Here is a 24,614-nt window from a genome sequence, read left to right as displayed (position 1 = left end):
ATAATCCAATGAAGAAATGGGTGGAAGACAAGAACAGACATTTCTGCAAAGAAGACATCCAGATGGCCAACGGACACATCAAAAAGTGCTCCACATCACTCGGCATCAGGGAAATACAAATCAAAACCACAATGAGAGACCACCTCATGCCCGTCAGAATGGCTAAAATTAACAAGTCAGGAAACAACAAATGCTGGTGAGGATATAGAGAAAGGGGAAACCTCCTACACTGTTGGTGGGAATGCAAGCTGGTGCAGTCACTCTGGAAAACAGTATAGAAGTTCCTCAAAAAGTTGAAAATAGAGCTACCCTATGACCCAGCAATTGCACTACTGTGTATTTAACTCAAAGATACAAATGTAGTGATCCGAAGGGGTACGTGTACCTGAATGTTTATAGCAGCAATGTCCACAATAGCCAAACTATGGAAAGAACCGTGATTGTCCCTCAACAGATGAATGGATAAAGAACTAGTGGTATATAAATATACAATGGAATACCAGGCAGCCATCAAAAGAAACGAAATCTTGCCATTTGCCACGACGTGGATGGAACTAGAGGGTATCACGCTTAGCGAAATAAGTCAATCAGAGAAAGACAATTATCATATGATCTCCCTGATATGAGGAATTTGAGAAGCAAAGTAGGGGATTTGGGGGGTGCGGAAGGGAATAAATGAAACAAGATGGGATCGGGAGGGAGACAAACCATAAGAGACTCTTAATCTCAGGAAACAAACTGAGGGTTGCTGGGAGGTTAGGGGATCGGGAGACGGTGGTTGGGTTATGGACATTGGGGAGGGTATGTGCTATGGTGAGTGCTGTGAAGTGTGTAAGCCTGATGATTCACAGACCTGTACCCCTGGGGCTAATAGTACATTATGTTAATAAAAGTAATTAAAAAAAAATCCGTATCTTCTCCATCCACATATTTGGGCAATCCGGGCAGACCCAGATGCAGTGAAGCCATGAGCCGGGCTGGTGAAAACACCGCAGCCGGAGGCCTGGGATATGAGTGTGTGATCAAACGTGAGAATCGGAAGAAACCATAAATACGTGTGAAATCCAGGATGCGTAATAACTGTAAACACGTCAGAGCTTTACCAGAGCTGGGTATGAACTTTATACTTCTTGTCTGTCTTACCTACTCTAAACCTTCTCGAGACATCACCCCTTGCAGCTTTAGACCCTTTTCGTGCTCGTCTGTACCTCGCACTTCTTGTTGCAGACGGTCCGCAGCCCCAGCTCCTGTCAGCCCTAGGAGGCCCTCACGGAACCTAAGAGTCCGCAGCCCCAGCTCCTGTCAGCCCGAGGAGGCCCTCACGGAACCGAAGAGTCTGCAGCCTTTCCGTCTGGTCACTCGCGTCTGCCCCCAGCAGTGTTCGCTGTAAGCCAGCCCCGGCTTCTCGGGAGGCCAGCCCAAGCCCCGCTCCCGGGTCCTAACGCGAGGACCCCAGAGGGGGCTGTCCGCGGCTGCGCCGGACTCACTCTCTCATGCTGCCGGTAGAAACTACCCTCTCCTTCCCTCCCCACCTCAGTCTGCGCGGCGGCACGGCCCTCTGGCCTCGGAAATTCAGCCGCAGGTTGTGGCTAGCCTTTCGGGAGTTGCAGTCGCGACAGGCAGTGGAGAAGGCGGTCCGGACGGAGGCGCTCGCAGGACTTCATTATGGCGGCGGCGGTGCGAGCCGCAGGCTGTCTCCCTACGTTGTGTGGCTTGCAGGCGGGTGAGAGCCGGGATGCTGGGAGAGGGGCTCTGAGCGGGGTCGGGAACCTGGGCTTTCACGCAGACTGCAGATGCACGGGCAGAAAGAAGCGACCGAACCCGGCCCCTGGACCTGTCATGCTCGGCTCCCGTCCCTTCCAGAGCCGCTCTGTGACCTTGCGCGCTTCCGCGCCTTCTCTGGATCGCAGGGCTCTGTAAAGTGAGGGTGAACGGGACGCCGCCCAAGTCTCCTTCCAGTTCACCAAACTGCTAGTGCGTGCTTGGCTAAGAGGCGCGGGGAACTGGGAAGCAAGCATCGCCTTCCCGGCGGGCGTGATGGTAATTCATTTGGTGATGGGTTCACTTGGAGATGTCGATGTGGGGATTCGAGGCAGGTGGAGGCAGTCCTCCAGCTTGAGTCGGATAAGGTTAGTATCAGTCATTTTAGATTCCGGGCTGGTCAGTGTCGTTATTGAAAAGAAGGATGTTTTGAATGTCTAGGTTTTGCTGTTAAATTGTCCTCTCCCACCTTTGGTGGTTTGCAGCCTGCAGAGGGGCAGTCTGCTCTGTGTTACCCTATGTTTCATGATCGACTTGGCCTTGTTTCTTCGTTCTATTTTATTGTAAATCCACAACCCAACATTCGTAATTCCGAAACCCAAAGACCTCTAAAAACCGAAGATTTTTTTTTTTTTTTTTTGGTAACTCATTTGTTGGGAAATTTAACCAGAAATCCTATGGCAGAAAATCTACCCTGAACATTCTTTACTTCTGTCCCATATTTTGACCACCTCCTCCTATTTCAAGGCTCCGTTCAAATAAGATCTATGGCATTTGTAGCTTTCCTTCGTGAGCCCTTACTGTGTTCCTGGGATTATCTTAAGCTGTTTATGCTCTTCCTCACTTCCTCTTCACAGTGCCTTTGTGAGATAGATGCCTTTATTATTTCCATTATAAAGATGAGGGAATCAACACACAGAAGTTGAGAAACGTGTTTAAGGTTACACGGGGAGGGGATCAGGTTTTTGTACCCATACCACTTGGATCCAGAGTCTAGTTTGTTTTCTTGTTTTTTATTTATTTATTTTTTTGCCTACCCCCTTTTCTGGTATATTATAAACTTCTCTTTTTGTAGCAGCTTTATCGAGATGTAATTTACACACTACAATTATCCTCTTAAAGTGTACAATTTAGTGGTTTTTAGTATATTTACAAAACAACCATTTATAAATACAACCATCACTGTATAACCAAATTTTAGAACATTTTCATTAAAGTATATCCTTTGGCTCTCATCCCCCAAGTTTTTCATTGCCCCCAGCACTGGTCAACCACTTATCTTTCTCTCTCTATAGTTCACATGTTCTGGATATTTCATGTATCCATGTATCCTTCTGTGATTGGCTTCTTTTACTTAACATTGTTTGTCAAGATTCATTGATGTTGTAGGTGGTGTTTCAGGAGAGCATGTCAGAGACACAACGGGATTGAAGAGCAGAGTGTGTTCAAGAATGACTACAAGTCTGGTGTAGTGAAAGAGGGTGGAGGGGACAATGGTGACAGATGAGGCTGATGTGGAAGGTTGGGGCCACGTTGTAGTCCTGTATGCCATGTGGAGGACTTTTGACTTTGTTCTGCAGGCAGTAGGGAGCCAAAGAATGGTAAATCGGGACTGGGAAGTGACCAAGCGTGTTATTTTAGAAAGGCCTGCCTGGTAACAGGTGGGGACTTAGAGGGGGAGCAGCAAGACCTGCTAGGGGACTGTTGTTATCTTGTGGCCATGGGATGGCGCCTGAGCAAAGAAAGGGCAGTGAGACAATGGGAGGGGGTGCAGCTGATGGATATTTGAGGACAATTTATAGGGCTTGGTAACTGGTTAGATGTCAGCATGAAGGAGAAGATATGATGTAATGTTCAAGTGGTCATGGGATCCAAAAATGATTCATTTACTTCTCTTGGTTCAATTATTCTATAGATATCAATATTCTTTGGGTGTTAAAAATGTTCTCTTTAGGGGTGCCTAGGTAGCTCAGTGGGTTAAAGCCTCTGCCTTCGGCTCAGGTCATGATCCCAAGGTCCTGGGATTGAGCCCCACATGGGGCTTTTGGCTCAGCAGGGAGCCTGCATCCCCCACTCCCCATCTCTCTGCCTGCCTCTCTGCCTACTTGTGATCTCTGTTTGTCAAATAAATAAATAAAATATTTTTTACAAATGTTCTTTTTAATGTAGAAATGTATTTTAAAAGAATTTTTAAAAAATTTACAGGTCACATATGGTCCAGACAGCTTTACCGAAATACCTTTCCAGCAGCTTCCATTTTGGCAGTGAAGACTGCTCTCAGCAATGGTGAGATTGGTTTATACAACTGCCTTTTCTTACAAGATCTAATGCTAGAGTACTTTATGTAGGAATAAATGAAAATGAACAAAGCACATTTTTTATAATGGAAGTGCATAAGGCCTGGAGTAGTTTTCAAGTTTTATATGATTATAGTTGTTATGTTTCAGGGCTTTAAAAAATAATAGCTGTGATTTTTGGAGTAATTACTGTGTGTCAGGCTTGTAACATGTTATATTGGTTAATTCTCACCAGTTTTTATGAGGGGGTTTCGTTTCCATTTTGCAGATGACGAGTGAGTCTCTGAGAGGCTAAGAGACTCGCTCAGATCACACAGCCAGTAAGTGGCAAGACTAGGTCTAGAGATGTCTGGATACTGTGATGCCTCCTAGTAAAGCTGTGTCTGTACAGAGGCCTTACTGCTACACTGACATAGCGCAGGGCCCTCTCTTTAGTCACTCTCCAGAAGGGAAGGAAGCCAACCTTTGCTGAGCCCATGTTGTACTTGTGGTCAGTGAAATGCCTTTTCCTATGGTTAGGGCAGAATTGAAATCTCATTGTGTCCTAGACCTTCTGGAACTTTACTTTTAGTCTTAACTCCCTTTTATCTTGTTAACCCCACTTGTTGAGATAACTTCATGCCTTGCTTGAGGGGTCCAGAAGAGTGTGCTTACCTGAGCTCTTCCCTTTATGTGGGTGACTTACTCATTCATAAGCTACTGACTCTGTCCTCTGCTGTGAGCCAGGCAGTATCCCCAGCCTGAGCTGATAGATGGTCTGCAGAAGGCTTCTATGAGGAAGGCTACAGACTGGCCTCACTTCTCACAGACGTGAAAACAGCTGCTGTCACTCTTTGGCTTTCTGTTCAAGTCCAGTGCCCCTAAATCAACTTTATTCTCTCCAGGGCTGTTTTAATCCCCCTCTCATTTTTTTCACAGTGACGCGATTATCCAATGAAATACAAAGCTGGAGTGTGTGTACTGTTTTTGTAATCAGCATTCCCATTTCCCTGATTCCTGTCACCTGCCATCTCCCTCACAGGACACTACCACCCATGGACTTGGTCAAACGGCTGCCTCTAGGACATGGCTGTTTGAAAACGTCTTCTTGTGTGAAACATGCATGTGGTTAGAGAAATTCCAAAAAAACAAAAAAAGCAAATCTCTCCCACTAACCACGGACACATCAGTTTTCTTCCTCCGAGGCAACTGCTGTGACCAATTTCTTATATATGCATCTGAAATTAGTCTGTAAAGTGTATTGGTGTCCCCTCCTTGTTTTTTCAGCATGAAGGGTAGGGTGCTCTCCTGTTTGGGCACTGTGCTCTTCTAACCAGGCCATTTACAGGTCTTTCCACGCAGGTGCATTGCCTGCTGAATATAGCAGAGGTCACTACTTGCCCAGAGTAGACAGTGCTGATCATGGGGTTGTCAGGGCAACATAGCGCCGTGGGTACCCAGGTAAGGACAGATCTACTTTTTTAGACAGCTGCATCCATCGTGTGGATGAACTCTCACTTCTCTAACTAGGATCGGCAGTTAGCTCAGCAGTCTAAATATGATTATTTTTTAAAGAAAGGCTGTCCTCAAAATAATGACTCTTAAGGGGTGCCTAGGAGGCTCAGAGGGTTAAAGACTCTGCATTCAGCTCAGGTCATGATCTCAGGGTCCTGGGATTGAGCCCTGCATGGGGCTCTCTGCTCAGCAGGGAGGCTGCTTCCCCCTCTCTGTCTCTGCCTGCCTCTCTGCCTACTTGTGATCTCCAACTGTCAAATAAATAAATAAACTCTTTAAAAAATAGGGCCCTTAAATGTTCAGGTATAAGTGACTTATTTGTGTCAGGAACAATTAATTATTTGGTGCTGGCAATATTTTTCCACAGGCATGGGCATCTAACTTGGAGTTTTATTCCATCTACCTATAGGCCCTCTGTCGTCTCCAGGAACCAGAGACATTCATCATTTCATTGGCTTGAGCCATGCCCTACAGACACAGTGCTGTATTTCTTCTCCCAGTAATTTGATGGGCCAACAGTATAGAGCCTATAGTTTCTTCACTAAACGTACGTAGACTGGCCACAAACCTCTCATTTCGTGAGGCAGGAAAATAAAAGGTGCTTTTTTGTATCTTAATTTTTTTCTTTTTCCTCTTCTTCCTTTAATGAATTAACACTTAAAAAATTAGTATATGATGTGCTCTTGAAATAAAAATATTCCTTAGTGTACCTCATAGAATTATCTCACGTACTACCAACTCTATTTGTACTGTACTTGGTGAGCACTAGTTTAATCCCCTCGTCTGGGGCACCTGAGACCTAAAGTATTGAATTGGGGCCCAAATCCCTGCTGATTTAGATTCACAACAAGAATGTACTTGAGGTCTGTTTTCAATTGCACTTTGGTAGAGGAGAGAGTACAAAAGGAAAAGTTAATTTTCAGTAGACATTGTGTTACTAATACTGTTCCTGTTTGCAGTGGTATTTGAAATAGTCCAATCTGAACTGAAATTAGCTTGTAATAAATGGAGATTGATTTCAGAACTCAGCATTGGCAAATTAAAAGAAATTAGAATTGGGGGAAAATAAAAAGAATTGGGGCGCCTGGTCCACTCATTTGGTGGAGCATGCAGTTCTTGATTTTGGAGTTGTGAGTTTGAGCCTTGTATTGGGTGTAGAGATGACTTAAAAAAAAAGTCTCTGTTTAAAAAAAAAGAAATTAGGATTATAAAGCCAATTCATTTTAGATTATTTGGTAAATACAGAAAATCAAAAAGAAGATCACCACTTGTATCACAGTGATAGAAGTGAAGCTGGCCTCTTCTGGCCTTTTTCATTCAGTAGAGGACCATCGATCATTGCTTGGTAATTAAAAAACAAAAAAAACCTGTTTCATTATAGTGACAGCAGATGAGCTTTGGAAAGGCGCTTTAGCAGAGACTGGAGCAGGAGCAAGAAAAGGAAGAGGCAAAAGAACTAAGAAAAAGAGAAGAAAGGATTTGAACAGGGGTCAGGTCATTGGTGAAGGTAAGCTTATTTATAATAAACCTAATTGCTTTTTAAGGTTTCCCTCCTAGTTTTATAGAGAGTTTTTATAGTCTAGAAGCCTCGCACATTTTCAGGAAGGGCATTAGGGTCTGTAGTTTTAGAGTTCAACCACATGGCTCACTTAATGTCCCATGATTCTGGGGGGAAGAAAATCCCGTGGAAAGGAATTTATTCACTTTTTCATTCAACAAGCTTTAAGTGCCATTGTGTCGCATCTTCTGCGACAGTCACTGCTCTCAAGGAGCTTATGATTCATTGAGAGAGTTGGCAGACTTTCTCTGTAAAGAGCCAGTTAGTAAATCTTTTTAGCTTTAGGGAGCCATATGGACTCTGTTCCAACTATCCAGCTCTGCCATGGGAGCTCAAAGACAGTTCAGATAATACATGATCAAACCAGGATGGCTGCGTTCTAGTAAAACTTGACAAAAACAAATGGTGGCCGGGGTTTGGCCCCGGGGCCTTAACTTGCCAACCCCTGGAACATATGGTCATTTATACGTGTGTTTTTTTGAAGAGTAAAAATAGTACAGTGTACATGAATCGATATTTTGTGCTGTGGGGGCTGACAAATTGTCTTTAATTGTAATAGGCTTCCAGGCATAAAGAAAATAGCATTCACTGCACTTGCTTGTCTACTTGAATCTTTTTCTCTAATGACTCACCTTGTATCTTATTTTTTAGCATTTCTAAAAGTTACAACAGTCTCATTACGTATACCTTCTCAGTAAAAAATTCAAAGATTATAGAGAAATCTAAAGTCCCCTTGATGCCCTTTCTCTCTCTTCCAATCCCAGTTGCTGCCCCCAAGCAAGGCATTGATCTCATTTTGATGTGTTTCCTTCTGACTTTTTAAAATGTTTTTGTATACATAAATACTCTAAAAGAAACACACGTTTTCTTAAAAAAAAAATTAAATTATGTCATGGTATGAACTAGCTTATGGTTTACTTTTTTCACTTGGTAATAGGTCTTGGAAATTATTCCATATCAGAACCTATATAGCTACCTTATTCTTTCAATTTAGTGCAGAATATTTCATGGGTTAAAGATGCCGTAGTTCATTTAACCAGTCCAGTGTTGCTGTATAGCAATAGAATGTTTCCACTCTTTGCCTTTACAAATAACACTTCAGTGGACCTCCTTGTCTAAGCACACTTATGCCTCGTACTTGCACAGGAGTGTTTCTCTAGGTAACATCATGAAGTAGAATTACTAGTTACGGGGTAGATACACTTAAAATTTTAATAGACCGTGCTGAGTGGCCTACCAGGTGATCGTTAGTTTAAGCTCCATCCAGCAGTGTCATCATCTGTTCACACGTTGCCTGCCAGCTTAACATTTAAGAAATGGATGATTTTAAAAAATTCTTATTAATGTATTTTTTTTAAATCTTCAGGGCGTCGTGGCTTCTTATGGCCTGGTCTGAATGCCCCTCTTATGAGAGAGGGAGCTGTGCAGACCATTGCCCAAAGAAGCAAGGAAGAGCAGGAGAAGGTAGAGGCTGATCTGGTCCAGCAGAGGGAGGAATGGGACCGGAAGAGGAAGATGAAGGTTAAACGCGAGCGAGGATGGAGCGGAAACACCTGGGGAGGCGTCAGTCTTGGCCCTCCTGACCCTGGTCCCAATGGAGGTAGCAGAGTCCTGGTGTTGCTTTCCTTTGTGACAGAGAGAGTACTTATAGTTCTAGAATTCCTTAATAAGATTTTATTTACTTGTCTTTTAAATTGCCTTTTCCCAAGAAAGGATTTGAGCATTACCGAAATAACTTCACATTATTATTTAGTTGTATTTTATGGAACATTAGAGGCCCACAACCAAGAGGTATTCGACACACGGGAAGCAGAGTACTTGTGTGGCATCCTTACTGTGTGACTTCTCAGAGCCTTGAATGTGGTACCATGCCTTTTGGGTCTATATGAGCCACGTGTAGGGTGCAGTTCCCCAAACACAGGTTTGCTCATGGGGTACCTATGGAGCAACATAGCTTGGGAGTGCTATTTTGTTAACAGGAGATAGACTACATAATTGTCTTTCAGCTTTACAAAAGTATACATGAAATAAAAATTGATAATACTTAGCAGGCCGAATTAGAAAAGAGAGTCCTCCCCACCCCTCGCCCCATCCCAAATATATAAAGAAGTAAAAATCATCTAAAAAACTCTTGCCAACGAGTAGAAGATGAAGTAATAGACAAAAGTTTGACGACTTTCTCAAGTTTGGCTTAGAGAGGAGAGGAGAAGTTGAGGTGGAGAGATTCAGGTGAATGTGCTTAGAATGGAACAAAGTGCTTCAGTTGAGAGGAGGAAGGTGTGGGTTGGAGAGAAAAAAAGCTCATAACTAAATCCCTACTGAGGGTCCAGATCCAGAATGGATAAATGGATTCACTTGTGACTACGGATTCAGGGGAGCCTGTGCTGTTGGTAGTGGAAACGTGTGCATGCTGGGGGCGTGGTGTCTGAGTGCTGTCTGTCTGGTGGCTTCATTTAGTCTGTGAGGAGGAGGTGGGGTCGTCTGCTGAAAGTAGGGTGGGCGTGTGGATGAGCGTGGCCACCAGAGTCTTTTGATGAAGAGACCCTGCCTCTAGGACTGGCTTCAGAATTATCTAGTGGAGTAGGAATTAGAGTTTAGAGAAAAGAAGATTGGCTATGAGTTGGTAATTGTTGAAGCTCGCTAATGGGTATGTAAGATTTCATTTTGCTCTTCTCTCTTATTTTTTGTATGGTTGAAATTTTCTATAGGAAGAAGTTAGTAAAAATAAAAGAACACAGAGAGTTTGCAGTGGCTGCTGTGGTGAGTGGAAAGGGACCTAAAAGGACTTAAAAGGCCATCAGGCAGCAGGGAGAACTTGATTGAGTTGGAGCATGAATTTCTAGTGGCCCACATGTGTGCTGTGCTTCAACTCCTCTCCTGTAGCACCCAGCAGGCCAGGTGTGGTCAGACAGTTGCATTGATTCTGGCCTGGATAGTGTGTTGGAGAGAGAAGCAGGTGAGAGATTTGAGGACATTTGCAAGCTCTGGCGGAAGCTATGGTTTGTGGTATCTTGGCTGAGTGGCAGAAGCTCTGAAGACCAGAGGGATTTGAGGGAAAGGAAGATAGTGGTCAAGAATCTGGAGGTGCTGGGGTGCTCCGGGAGCCATCACCGTGAGAATGGTTGAGTGAGAGAGCTAGAGATACCTCTCCAGTGATGCTGTTGGAGAGGGTGATGGAATTTATGAATTTAGTGCTGGAGCAGTCTCTGGTGGTGATGGACGACCAGGGAGTCGCAGCAAGAGATCTGAGGTTCTTTCTCACTTAAAAATTGTTGGTATGCCTGTGTTGAAAATGCTTTCATGTACTAACCATATAGACACATTTTATCTGTGTGTCTGCTTCTCTCTCTACAGAAACATACGATGATTTTGATACCAGGATTCTTGAGGTAGGCATGCTGAATTAAATACCCAGTGGAGCCTTTGAGAAGTTGGGGTGGGTGGAGTGGGATTAGCATGAGAGCAACCATCAGGAAAGGTCTTTTCTTTTTTTTTTCTTTTCTTTTTGAGAGGCGGGAAAAGAGAGTCAGGGATAGGGGTGGGCGGAGGGAGAGGTAGAGAGAGAATCTCAGGTAGGCTCCATGCCCAGCCTAGAGCCCAATGCAGGGCTTGATCTCAGGCCCCTGAGATCATGACCTCAGCTGAAATCAGGAGCTGAGCATTTAACGGACTGCACCATCCGGGTGCCTCTGAGGAAAAGCCTTTGATGCATGACTTTTCTGAGACACAAGGTTGATCTGGATAAGGAAATGATGACATTTTAATTGCAGTTACTTGATACTGACTCTCCTGATTGCTGCCCTTTTTGGGGGCTACCAGTTGTGGTCCCATGACCAGGCAACCTCAGTGGTATTGTGGAGAACAGAATTTGGAGATTACTGTTAAAGCCCTCCTTCAGAGCTAAAGTAGGATTAGCAATCTCTCTTTGAATTCTTAACCAAGCTGTATTGGGTACTTGGTTTTGGGGGCAGAGAGGAGGAACCATGGGGCAGGGGAAGAAAGCTTGGAGTTGCTGTGAGTACCCAGCTCTTGATGAGGACACAATCTGCTTGGCTGTTTGTGGGTCCTTGAAACTGAAGCCTGTATCAGGTAAATTTCACTCTTTCCAGGGCACTTCCTCACAGTGAGCTTCGCTTTGAGCTAGAACCATGTACATGGTCAGGATTAAATACCATATGGAAAAACCACTTAATGATTTTGTGATCAAATATGTATATTGTATCATTGTTATCAGTAATTTAAAATAACATTTACAAGCGTTTTATGTCTTTCGGTACCAGTTTATACCTTTTGGAAGTTAATCCCTTAGAAAATTCTTCTAGGGCGCCTGGGTGGCTCAGTGGGTTAAGCCGCTGCCTTCGGCTCAGGTCATGATCTCAGGGTCCTGGGAGCGAGTCCCGCATCTGGCTCTCTGCTCAGCAGGGAGCCTGCTTCCTCCTCTCTCTCTCTCTCTCTGCCTGCCTCTCTGCCTGCTTGTGATCTCTCTCTGTCAAATAAATAAATAAAATCTTTAAAAAAAAAAAAAGAAAAAAGAAAATTCTTCTATATATGGATAATTTCCTGTAGGATTATCCATGGACATGAACAGAAGCTCCCTTTTCCTTTAAGCTATTTTTATGGGAAAGGGCTTGCCATGTAAGCAGTTAGAAGTAGCAGTTTCATAATTCCTGGCCTTTTAAATACACCAAAAAACCAAAATAACTAAGCTAAATAAAACACAGATTTTCGTGTAGTTCATAATAAGCAGGTATTTCCAAATTCTGCGTTATCAGGTGAGCCTAATCCTTCATACAGAGATCCAGTCCTACCCTAATTCTATGTACTGCATTTTCATTCATTTCCAAGAAGAGCATATTCTCATGTTCTAACATCTCTGATAATTGGGATATGTTATTATCAGTTATAAATTCTTTCAAAGTTTAATCAACAACTCTTTTCCTTTGTGAAATTCATTAAAATAGTGTACAATTTTGTTGTACAGAGTTGTAGTTTTGAATCCCTTCAAAAGCTCTCAGTCCAGCATTCTAACTGCCTTATGAAATAGGAAGGGAGAGCCTTATTCCCACTTTACCACTGAAGAAATAGCGCAGAGAGAGCTTTCCTTTTGGGAAAGTTTGCTGTTGCTGCTCATGGCTTGGGAGGATGGTGTAGCTACTCACTACGGGGGTGTGTGTGGAAGGAGGTCACTCTAGTTCCTTAATTCCGAATTTTCTTTTCCTTTTTATTTTATTTTTAAATTGATGGGGCTTGAACTCAACAACCCTGAGATCAAGAGTTGCATGCTCTACTGACTGAGCCAGCCAGGCTCCCCCAGATTTTTCTTAAGGTGCTATACATATGAAACATTTTGTCTTTTAGGTAAGAAATGTTTTCAATATGACAGCAAAAGAGGGAAGAAAAAAATCAGTCCGTGTCCTGGTCGCGGTGGGGAACGGCCGAGGAGTTGCAGGTGAATGGGGTGTGATAGGCACGGTGCTGGTGGTGGAGGCAGGGACAGGTGTGGCCTGAGCTCCGCTCTGGGGTCCATGGGTTCTTGTTGCTGCCCAGACTCTCTGTACAGATGAAACCTTTTAAGTGGCTTGGGTCCACAAAAAACCCATAAAACTCCTTAGAGGAAAAAGAAGGAACAGATCTTTCTCTACCTGCGTTTTCCATGAAGAGCAATGGATATTTGAAAAGGCTTAAGAAACTGTTGTGTTGGGGCACCTGGGTAGCTCAGTGGGTTAAAGCCTCTGCCTTCGGATCAGGTCATGATCTCAGGGTCCTGGGATTGAGCCCCACATCAGGCTCTGCTTAGTGGCAAGCCTGCTTCCTCCTCTCTTTCCGCCTGCCTCTTGGCCCACTTGTGATTTCTGTCAAATAAATAAATAAAAAATCTTAAAAAAAATAAAAGAAACTGTTGTGTTATGTATAATAGTGAAACTTTAGCAGGGAAAAGCCACTAAATGTTCAATAAAAGGGCATAGTTACAAAAAGAGCATAGCCACACATTGTAATTTTCTGTAGCCATTAAAGAGTAATGGAGAATTACTTACAAAATTATGCTAAGTAAAAATAAGCAACTGAAAAAACTTCACAGAAGATTGTATAATATAATCCCCCAAAAGTTAATAATGTTTAGTCCATAGGTTTGTGCATCATTTAAATTTTCTTCTTTATACTTTTTGGTAAAATTTCTCCAGTGAATATCTGGTTTTAAAGTGCGTACATGGGTTAGGAAAGAGAACTGTTTATTTAAACCCTTACTGACAGTGTCATAACAAGTCATCTATACGATACTATGTTGCCAAAAGAAACCACTCTTAATAGTTACTTTTATTTCTTCCAGAACTTCTGTATTCATGTATCACCATTTACCTTTTTTTTCCCCAAAGATTTTATTTATTTATTTATTTATTTGACAGATCACAAGTAGGCAGAGAGGCAGGCAGAGAGAGAGAGAAGAGGAAGCAGGCTCCCTGCTGAGCAGAGAGCCCGATGCAGGGCTCGATCCCAGGACCCTGGGATCATGACCTGAGATGAAGGCAGAGGCTTTAACCCACTGAGCCACTCAGGTGCCCCTACCTTTTTTTTTTTTTTTTAAGTTTTTATTTATTTATTTGACAGAGAGAGACACAGTGAGAGAGGGAACACAAGCAGGGGGAGTGGGAGAGGGAGAAGCAGGCTTTCCGCTGGGCAGGTTACCCAATGAGGGGCTTGGTCTCAGGACCCTGGGATCATAACCTGCGCTGAAGGCAGACACTTAACGACTGAGCCACCCAGGGGCCCCACCATTTACCTTTTAAAACATTTTTTAAAAATTACCTTTAAAAAACATTTACAGAGTATATCCATAATTTTGTACCTTGCTTTCCTTGCTTAGTATTATACCCAGAGGTCTTGCTGTAGGAGCATAAACAGATTCCCTCTCATTCTTTGTACTGACTGCATAGTGTTCCATTGGGTGAAGAAACATAATTATTGTATCCTTTTCCCTTTTGGTGAATGTCCATGTTATTTCCATTTTTCACCGCTTAGAAAAACCAGTGAGCTTCTTATATATGTAATTTGTTGTACTTTTCCCAGTATATCAATAAGGGAAGCTTCTTGCAGTGAAATTGCTGCCTCAAAGTTAGATGTGTTCTAAATGTTGATAAGTATTGCCAGATTGCCCCCCAAAAAGGTTGCATCAGTTTAGGTCCCTCCATACCAACACACCCTGGCCAGCCCTGGGTATTATCAAACTTCACTGATTGTCAAGCAGATCTCTTAGTTTTGATTTGCATTTCTTTAATTATGAGAGTCTGGGCACCATTTTACATGTTTCATTTGCCATTATTTCCTTTTTGAGATCTGTTTACCTGTTTTACCCATTCTCCTATTGGGTTATGGGGTTTTTTTTGTTTGTTTGTTTTTTTACTGATTGGTAAAAGCTCTTTGTAAGTTAAGGTTCTTAGCCCTTTGTCTATTATACTTTGATTTCACTTTAAATTTTTTTCTACACAAAAGTTTTAAATCCACAGAAGTTTTAAACCTTTCTATAGCAGCTTTTTTTTTTTTTTTTTTTTTGAGAGAGAGAGAGAATGAACAGGGGAGAGGCAAAGGGAGAGGGAAAGAGACAATCCAAGGCATGCTTTATGCCCAGTGTGGAGGCTGACATGGGGAGACCTTGAGATCATTACCTTAGTTAAAATCAAGAGTTGGACACTTAACCAACGAAGCCACCCAGGTGTCCCTATATTGCAACTTATTAGTTTTTTTTTTTTATCACTTCTAGTTTTGTATCTTGTTTAGAAAGCCTTCAATACAAGTTCATTGGTATTTTCCTCCAAGACTTATATGGCTTAATTTGTTTTGTTAAAACTAGGAATTAAAATCTATAGCCCCTTTTGTCCCAGGTTATCATAGGTCTTGCATTTCATTTCATGGAGCAGTATTGCTTTATGTTACTTTTGTATATATAATTTAAAAATAAAATACATTCTTCAAAGTAAATAATTAATGTAATAGCAAATAATAGCAGTATTTCTGTTAAATTGTGATAAATCTCATTTTATTTATTTATTTGACAGCTCACAAGCAAGTAGAGAAACAGGTTGTGGGGGCGGAGGGAAGCAGGCTTCCTGCTGAGCAGAGCGCCCAATGGGGTGCTTGATCCCAGGACCCTGAGATGACCTGAGCCGAAGGCAGAGGCTTTAACCCACTGAGCCACCCAGGCACCCCTAAATCTCATTTTATAAGGTTAAGCATTCACAAACTTAGAATTGTTGATTTTATTTCCTGGTTAATTGAAAATCTGAATTGCATATGAAAGTTCTAGTGGGGCACCTGGGTGACTCAGTTTAAGCACCTGTCTTCGGCTCAGGTCAGGATCCCAGGATCCTGGGATTGAGTCCTGGATTGGGCTTCTTGCTCAGCGGGGAGTCTGTTTCTCCCTCTCCTTCTGCCTGCCCCTCTGCCTACTTGTGCTGTCTCTCCGACAAATAAATAAAACAACTTCTTAAAAATACACAGCTTAGTTAAAAAAAAAAAAAAAGTTCCAGTGAAGTTGTGCTTTTACTCTATAGCCAACATATGTTTTTCCCCAACTGTTTTGGTTATTTTAATCTATTTTTAAAAATCTTCAAAACTATCTTATTAGTTTAGAGCATGGTTAGTTTTTTAAAGTGTATTTAGTTTTATCTAGAGATTTATAAAAGGTAGTTTTATATACCTAACCTTGGATTTTAGAGATAATTTCAAATGTGATCTTTCCAGATTGCCCCAAAACAGAAAAGCGAGTCTCTGTAGCTTCATGTTTTTGCTTTAAGTTTCATTTATTTAAGTAATCTCTACAACCCAGTGTGGGCCTTGAACTCATAACCCCAAGATGGAAGAGTCGCATGCTGTACTGACTGAGCCTGCCAGGCGCCCATCTGTAGCTTCATGGTTTTTTTTTTTTTTTTCATTTTTTAAAAAATTTTTCATTTTTTTTCCTTTTTTATTTTATATTTTTATCCCCAGGGGTACAGGTCTGTGAATCGCCAGGTTTACACACTTCACAGCACTCACCATAGCACATACCCTCCCCAATGTCCATAACCCCACCCCCCTTCTCCCAACCCCCCTCCCCCCTGTAGCTTCATGTTTTATCATTTGTTTTGGGTAACGGGTTTTCTGTGGACAGAAGACAAATGTAGTGCTGTGCAGTATTTTAGGAATTGACACTTGAAATGTGGTGAAAGACATTGTGTGCCAAATGTATGCCCCTTTTTATATTTTTCCTTTTTTTTTTTTAAAGGTTTTGCTGTTGGGAAGGCTACTCAGCGGGTGGATGCTTTCAGAAAAGTATGTACATTTTTCTTTTGTTGATAGTAAAAGATCAGTGTGCTAGGCACCATTAGAACTACAAAAAAAAAAAAAAAGAAAAAAATAATGAAATTAAGAACCCTCTCCCGAGGCTTCCTGGCATCAGTTACTGGTCTCCTCAAAGGCAGCCATGACAGCATCTGTTTTCTTTTGCATTGGTTTTGGCAGACTTGTGGCTGCTTACCAAAAGTGCGAGACAGCTGAAGGTTGCAACTCTGACAGAATGTTCAAAAATACTAAGGAATTACTGTTAATGTTTTTTTTACATGTGATAGTGTTACTGTCACAAATTCTTAAAATTAAATCCTCAGCTTTTCGAAGTATATAATGAAATTTTTGTGTGAGTGTGGAATTTTCTGTAATAAAACATTTTCTGGAAGGTATTATTATTTTTTTTAAATCTCTAAGGAAATGTAAATTCTATCAATAGATTTTAAGAAAATGATTTTCCTTTTTCCTTTCAGGCGAAGAACAGGGCAGTTCACTATCTGCATTATATAGAACGATATGAAGACCACACAAGTGAGTGCTAATCTTCTCTCGTAAAATTTACAGGGTTACACTTGTTTCCTTAAGTGTGGCAGTTTAGTTCTATGGCTGTCTTTGTGTTTCTCTGCTGGTTATTGTGTCCTGGAACAAATAATTATGTAAAGTACAGAAACAAGTTTTCTCCCCTGAGAAGGTTAGTAATGAGTGAAATTAGAGTTTTGTCACTCATCCTTGGCCAGTGTGTACCAGCCGCTTAGGGTAGTAGCAGTTGCCCTGTGTTATTTGTAAGGGCATTAAAACTGTATGCCTAATCCTTTTATGTTTATGTTTTTATCCTCCAGTATTCCATGATATTTCTTTAAGATTTAAGAGGACGCATATCAAGATGAAGAAACAACCTAGAGGTAACCAAACACACTCTTACAGTTTGTTAGAGATAAAGCAGAGAAATGTTCCCAGATCCGTCCTGTCCTCTGTTTTTGGTCCCCTTTTGAAACTTCCTTTTGAACTCCCTTTTGAAGACACCAAAAGGAAAGGCCTACGTTAGATCTAAGCAGGCTGAGGTTCTCAGGGACATAAAAGTAGTCAACCTACTCAGGCTCGAATGAACACAGGCATATTCCAGGGGAGTTCTAGGTGGGAAGAGCATGTTCTGAATGGGAAAGAGCAACCGAGTGAGTCATTTTGGATGAGTTGGAACATGAGTTCCTCCTCGAGAATAATTGATGGTATTAGTTGGAGGACTCTTACAGTTTCTTTGGTTCTGGTCATTTGCTCGCATCATCAAGTATCGGTTGAACTGGGTGCTGTGCTAAGCTCTGGGGATGCCAAAGTGGACCTTCCTGTCCTTTGGAAGGGCAGGCAGGCAGAGTTCAGGGTCATGGAGCTGGGGCAGTCATGCCCAGTGGACTCTGGGTGTAGAATTCTTGAGCACTTGGATTTGTATTTAGCCTGTGGTTCTACAGTTAAAATGATACTCTAGATATATCTTAAAAAGTTTGGGTCAGAAAAAGATAAAACATCTAAACTTTTCATGTCAAAGGTTCTAGTATGTAGAAATAAATCAGGAAAAAAAAACATCACAGTACTAATTGTGCACAAGAGAACTTGCCTTCAGCTTTAAAATCACAATCATTTGTATGCCCAGTAAAAACCGTTATTTTATTATTAGAAAAAGTATTGAGTCAAACACTTTGACATCAACGTTTCGACTTGCACTATTCCTGTGGTATCTGGGACCCCAAGTGGCTGTCGAGCCATTGAAATGTGGCTACTGGGATCTGCTGCCAAGTGTACATCAGATTTTCAAGTATACACCAGATTTTACAGGCTCATTATGAAAAAAAAGAATGTAAAATAGCTGAAAGTTATTATTGATTACATGTTGAAATGATAGTGTTTGGGGATATAGGTTAATTGAAGATTTAAAAAATATATATTTTTAAAATTTATTTGACAGAGATCACAAGTAGGCAGAGAGGCAGGTGGGCAGAGAGAGGGTGGGGGAGGGAAGCAGGCTCCCTGCTGAGCAGAGTGCCCTATGCGGGGCTCAATCCCAGGACCCTGAGATCATGACCTGAGCCATTGGCAGAGGCTTAACCCACTGAGTCACCCAGGTGCCCCTAGGTTAATCAAAGATTTAACTAAAATTAATTTTACCTCTTTTTTTCAAATACATTGATGAGAAAATTTTAAAATTCCATAGATGGCTTTTGCATTTATGGCTTATGTCCTATTTCTGTTGAACAGTGTTAGTATAGATAAATTTATATCTGAAAGATTTTTGAAGGATGGCTGAATTAATGGCTAAAGTTGTTTTTTTAAATCTTCCCTGTCTCTTGAAGCTGTATTTTTCAGGTTTCTATATAGTTGAACCTGTTCCCTGTGCATTGGGGTTAATTTTTTTCTTTAAGATTTTATCTATTTATTTGACAGAGTCAGCAAGAGAGGGAACATGGGGGGTAGGAAGGGAGAGGGAGAAGCAGGCTTTCCAATGAGCAGGGAGCCCTATGCAGGTTTCAATCCCAGGACCCTGGGATCATGACCTGAGCTGAAGGCAGATGCTTAACTGACTGAGCCACTCAAGCGTCCCGGGTTTAAATTTTCTGATCTTGAAGCTAAAACAGTAGGATACATTATAGATAGCAGTTTCTAATTTTTTTTTTTTTTTTTGAGATTTTATTTATTTGTCAGGGATAGAGGGAGAGAGAGCGAGCGAGCATAGGCAGACAGAGTGGAAGGCAGAGGCAGAGGGAGAAGCAGGCTCCCTGCCGAGCAAGGAGCCTGATGTGGGACTCGATCCCAAGACACTGGGATCATGACCTGAGCCAAAGGCAGCGCTTAACCAACTGAGCCACCCAGGCGTCCCAAGATAGCAGTTTCTAAACTATGTTCCCATGTATTGCTATTTCTGTGAGGAGATATTAATAGGTGTGAACTCCAGAAAGAGTGCATGTGGGAAAACGATTACGGAAAGTAGGAAAAGATGCTTGGGCATCTTGGGGGTTGTCGAAGTCTTTAATGCACTGCTGTGCGGTGTGAATTTCCCAGAGTGGGCTAGAGAAGGCGGCATTCGCAAACTTATTTGACCTTGGGATGCTTCTTCCTTGGCTGCAGTGTGGTGTTTAATGCCTCATGCAGCACTGCCAAGCATGCCCCTATCACATCATACACACACATGCACACATACATTTAACTTGCATTCAACAAGGGTTTTGAGGGGTGCCTGGGTGGCTTAGTGGGTTAAGCTTCTGACTTTGGCTCAGGTCATGATCTCAGGGTCCTGGGATCGAGCCCCACATCAGGCTTTCTGCTCATTGGGGAGCCTGCTTCCCCCTCTCTCTTTGCTGCCTGCTTGTGATCTCACTCTCTGTCAAATAAATAAATAAATAAAATCTTTAAAAAAACCCAGAAAACCAAAAAAACAAGGGTTTTGACACAGTTCTTGCCTGGAATTTGTTTACAATCCAAGTACATCCAAATAATTACCATAGGGTTGTGACCACTATTGCATGGATGTTTGTATATATACAAAACTGGCCCCATTTGGGGAGCGTTGTGTATGGCCCAGTGGCTGTGCGGTAGCCACGCCTTCCATCGGGAGCCCAGCATCAGCTCTGCTAAGTGGGTGTGGAGAAGGGAGGCTCTTGCCCTGTGAGTGGTAGCAGGTTAGAATCTGCCTTCCAGGCCCTTCCACGACCTGCCTTGCACCCTCTTGCATGGGCACCAGTCTCCAGAGGTGTGTGCATTTATATATACCTGTGCACGTGTGCATTTGTTCTCACGTGAACACTTGTTCTCACGTGAACACTTGTCCTGTGTATGTAACTCCACAAAGAAGGGCAAACCACCTGTTGTTGCCTGTCTTAGCTATCCTCTGAGGTCCCTAGTTTTCACGTGATCTGGCATAGCTCTGGGATCCACATTTAACTGACTGTTGCAAGTAGAAAGCACGGTTCTGTGTTAGGTCCTTATATCCAAATAGTTTTTACATACATATATTGAGTTACCATTACAAGTTGGAAATTAGAAAGCCAGGAACACAGAGTAGATCCTCTGTCTTAAAGCAGGGAGGTATGTGCTGGGTTCCATGTCTTGGCTTATCAAAATGTTAGAGTCTAAACTTGGGGTGTCTTTCCCTCCCTGCTACCTGCATTTGCTGGGTACTGATCTAGATTCTGGGGATACAGTAGAAATAAACACTATTTTAGTCCTCACAGAGCCCACATTCTACTGAGGGGAAACATCAGGTAAGCAAGTTCCACGAAGTGCCTGAAAACAGCAATTAAGATGCTGTGTTTTGGGGGGAGAGGGAGAGGGTGTGTTACCAAAGCCAAGAGAGGCGTTTTTCCAGGAAGAGGAAGTAGATCTCAATGCAACTGAGCAATTGAGGAGGGTGAAAACAGATGTGTTCCTCTGTTCTTAGCCAACTCAGGCATGGGGGGGCCAAGAACTTAATGTTTATATTCTTAATCTTTATAACATCCCTGGTATTTTTGCCCACTTGCTTAAGAGATTTATATATATTATTTCTTTAGTCTTTATAACATCTGATTTAAATCAGTGCCATTATGGAAGTAAGTTGTCCAGAGAAGTGATGAAGCCAGAATGTGAAGCAGGGCCTCCCAAACTCAGAGCCCAAAGCTGTGTGAAAGGCAGCAAGGTGACTGATGGTGTTTTTCCTTTTCTAGGCTATGGGCTCCGCTGCCATCGGGCCATCATCACCATCTGCCGACTCATTGGCATCAAAGACATGTATGCCAAGGTCTCTGGGTCTGTCAACATGCTCAACCTCACACGGGGCCTCTTCCATGGGCTCTCCCGCCAGGTAACCCTTCCCTGGGCTCTGAAACAGAATTTCTTCTTGTTTCAGTTGTGGGCATTTGGACCGTGATGTCCTGGGAGCCTCTTGGAGTTGCTGTCCCGTTACTGCCTGAGGGCTTGGGCATTCTTTGCTCCCTGTGGCTGCATCTGTTTAATTAATCCAACTGGAGAGTTAGTTCATGAAAATTACACTTTTAAAAAATACCTCGTGGCTATTGTAAAGTTTTGAAATGAAATATTTATAGAAGCCAGTAATTATAATCTGTGTTTTATTGTGAACAGAATTTATGCTTGTTCTACAATTCTAACAGTATAGAAATGTAACGAAGAGAGAGAAAGTCTGTTTCCTGATTTAGTCCTTTCAGTTGGGACTAGAGTGAAGCCGGTCCACTCAAGAGTGCTGTCTTCAGGAGAAGCACAAGCGGTTTTCACGTTACCCGCATAGGTCATTCAGACGGACACCTGAGTCAGAAGGAGCTATGAACTTAACATGCCAAGTTATTTCTCTGCAGAGATGAGAGCCCTGTGCTACCACCCAGCCTTCCCCCCTCAGCCTGGGCGAGGAGCACAATTGCTCTACTCCCCTGGGCTGCCCTCTTACCTGCTCCAAGGGCTGGCCTGTCCTTTGAAGGGATGGATAGACCTTAGCAGCTGGGTGAGCAGAAAAGACAAACAGGTTCAAGAGATTCAACTTTGATAGTCTTCCTGATACTTAGGAAGTGTGATACCTCGTTTTGAATAATGTGGTCTTTGGAATAATTATACATATCCCTGTGTAAAATAGGAAAAATTAATTGGAAGAAAAGTTTTGGTTAAAAGATCCTTTTTGAACAGTTGTGTGTGTTGGTACTATAAAAAATAGGCTTCAAAAGGACTTCTAAATTCAGACTTCACATTAGAGGTTTGTTTGATATAACTAAGGTATTGGTTTTAGATAGTTTATATTTATGATCAGGGAAACTTGCTCTTTTATGTAATTTTTTTGTTTCTTTTTAAAGACATCTGAGCAGAGAGCCCGATGTGGGGGCTTGATCCCAGAACCCGGGATCACGACTTGAGCTGAAGGCAGATGCTTAACAGACTGAGCCACCTAGGCGCCCCTATAATATTTTTGTTTTATGTTAGTACTTTGAATTTTCTGATATGATCACCATGTATCATCTCTTCTAAAATGCCATCAACTATAAAATGTTGCATTATTTAGGGTGCCTTGGTTGCTCAGTCAGTTAAGTGACTGACTTTTGATTTTGGCTTAGGTCAAGATCTCAGGGTCATGAGATCGAGCCCCACATTGCTCTGTGCTGAGCATGGAGGCTGCTTGGGAATCTCCAATCTCCCCACATGCACATGCACTCTCTCAAAAATAATAAAATAATACATAAATAAAATGTTGCATTATTTTATGTGCCACTCAAAAAGAGAAAGAATGTCACCAGTTTAAGCAATATGCCATTGATTGTAAGACCCACTAATTTAAATTATTTTCTTTCTATGAAATAGCTCATGTTTCTAATTTCAAACTTATATAGAATTAGAACAGTATAAGATGGCCATAGAGTCTGGAAAATGAGGTTGGACATGTCAGGTATTTTAATGTGCTATCAATAAGCCATCTGCTAAATTTATTTGCCTTTTTCCGGTCTTCTGTGGCTGCTGTCTGTAATGAATCCACATGGCCTTCTCACCAAGTGTCGGCAGTTAGTAGCTGTGGCCACCTTTGCTCTCAGTACCTCCCCCATTTGAACCAGGTCTCAGACATCACCTTGTAGCATTTGTAAATATTTCAGTATGTATTTTTAAAAAATAAAGATTGAAAAATACCCTGCACTGCTGTTATACCTGAAACTTCACAGCATCTTCAGTTACCTGGGTGGTGTTCATAGTAATGTATCCATTTGTTTAATTTTGTTAAAAAGTTTTTTGCATAATTTGTTAGTTTACAGAAAAGGTCGATACATTATGAGTTCTTGCCATGTCTTCTAGGTCACTTCTAGTCTGTAGGTTTCCCTCTTTTTCTTTCCTTGCCTTTTTTTTTTTGGTCCTGTAGCTTCCCAATCTACTGCTAAATACTTGTGGGTTCTTAATGTCTTCTCTCCCTACGTGTCCTATAAAACAGTGGCTAGAACTAGGGTCTTGATGAGATTCAAGTTCAGTTTTGGGCATGGCATGACACATCATTGGGGGGTTTAGAAGCCAAGAGACCAGAGGCCAAGGTCTCTTCCTCCATTCCAGTGTGGAGTGGGGAGATGATGCCATCCACTCCAGATCCCATCGTTTAGCTGCAAGGTACATTACCCAGAATCCTCTGAAATGTTAAGTCCCCAAGTGGTCTGTGGACATTCCTGTTCTTTCAGTTATAGATACATCTCATAGACCTAACCTGGCGTTCTCCATTTGGTCTTGCCCAGGAAACCCATCAACAGCTGGCCGATAAGAAGAGTCTCCACGTTGTAGAATTCCGGGAGGAGTGTGGCCCTCTGCCCATCGTGGTGGCCTCCCCACAGGGAGCCCTGAGAAAGGATCCTGAGCCGGAAGATGAGGTTCCAGACATCAAACTGGACTGGCAAGAAGTACGGGCCACACAGGGAATGAAGCGCTCAGTGTGGTCGAATTTAAAGAGAGCCGCTACCTGAGCTTCCTTCCCTCTGGCCTCGCACAGCTGCAGCAGCTGGTACTGTCCAGCATCTAGAGGAGGCTCAGCCACTCACATTTTGGAATGTCACTGTCCTTTTAAAGGACAGGCCCACCTTCTTTATTGACAAATAATAAATAATTATAGCTTTAACTTATCGAGCATGTGATATCTACCGAGAACTGCGAAAGAACAGTACATACATAGTATCAAGGCTACTTTGTTTATTTATTTTTTAAGATTGTATTTATTTGATAGAGCACAAGCAGGCAGAGCGGTAGGCAGAAGGAGAGGGAGAAGCCGACTTCCTGCTGAGCGAGGAGCCCAATGTGGGGCTCAATCTCAGGACCCTGGGATCATGATTTGAGCCAAAGGCAGACACTGAATTCAGTGAGTCAACCCAATGACTTGATTACAGTCACTCAGCTTGAAACTAGAGGAAAATGGGCAAACCATGTTGTTTTTGACTAGAAATTCTCTTTTTTAAATTACTTTGTATGCTGTTTTAGTGATTGCTTTAGGTATTACATTATGCATATTTGACTCATCACCTGTCTACTGGGCTGATATTTTACCCGTTTGAAGTATAGAAACCTTACCTCCCTTTAAATCCCTTACCTTCCCTAGTGTCTGTAAGTGTTTCAAAATTTCCTCTCCCTACATTTAGGACCATGTTAGATATTCTACTTTTTGCTTCAACCATCAAACATAATATGGAAAACTCAAGACGAAA

General features: G+C 42.3%; 1 protein-coding gene across 2 annotated transcripts; it reads left to right on the top strand.

Annotated features, from left to right (window-relative positions):
- The first annotated feature begins 1,569 nt into the window (after positions 1-1,569).
- On the top strand, positions 1,570-24,034 carry MRPS5 (mitochondrial ribosomal protein S5). Of its 2 annotated transcripts, none has more exons than XM_059188423.1 (12): positions 1,570-1,723; positions 3,967-4,047; positions 5,962-6,099; positions 6,934-7,059; positions 8,477-8,710; positions 10,465-10,499; positions 12,469-12,559; positions 16,370-16,416; positions 16,902-16,959; positions 17,268-17,330; positions 21,117-21,253; positions 23,658-24,034. In XM_059188423.1, exons 1-12 carry the CDS (start codon positions 1,666-1,668, stop codon positions 23,880-23,882), a joined length of 1,293 nt encoding a protein of 430 aa, XP_059044406.1. In that variant the 5' UTR covers positions 1,570-1,665; the 3' UTR covers positions 23,883-24,034. The 2 variants fall into 2 exon arrangements, with proteins under 2 accessions (XP_059044406.1, XP_059044405.1); XM_059188422.1 differs by having other exon boundaries at positions 1,629-1,719.
- Positions 24,035-24,614: the final 580 nt, after the last annotated feature.

This window comes from Mustela lutreola, chromosome 9, assembly GCF_030435805.1.
Source record: "Mustela lutreola isolate mMusLut2 chromosome 9, mMusLut2.pri, whole genome shotgun sequence".
NCBI lineage: Eukaryota > Metazoa > Chordata > Mammalia > Carnivora > Mustelidae > Mustela > Mustela lutreola.
This window is presented reverse-complemented; position numbering and strand designations above follow the sequence as displayed.

Excerpts from the sequence above, each read along its gene's own strand:
- MRPS5 (XM_059188423.1), top strand. The coding sequence starts at position 1,666 with ATGGCGGCGGCGGTGCGAGCCGCAGGCTGTCTCCCTACGTTGTGTGGC. Across the intron at positions 6,100-6,933 it reads CTATAGTTTCTTCACTAAAC|TGACAGCAGATGAGCTTTGG; the intron begins GTACGTAGACTG and ends GTTTCATTATAG. Across the intron at positions 17,331-21,116 it reads GATGAAGAAACAACCTAGAG|GCTATGGGCTCCGCTGCCAT; the intron begins GTAACCAAACAC and ends TTCCTTTTCTAG.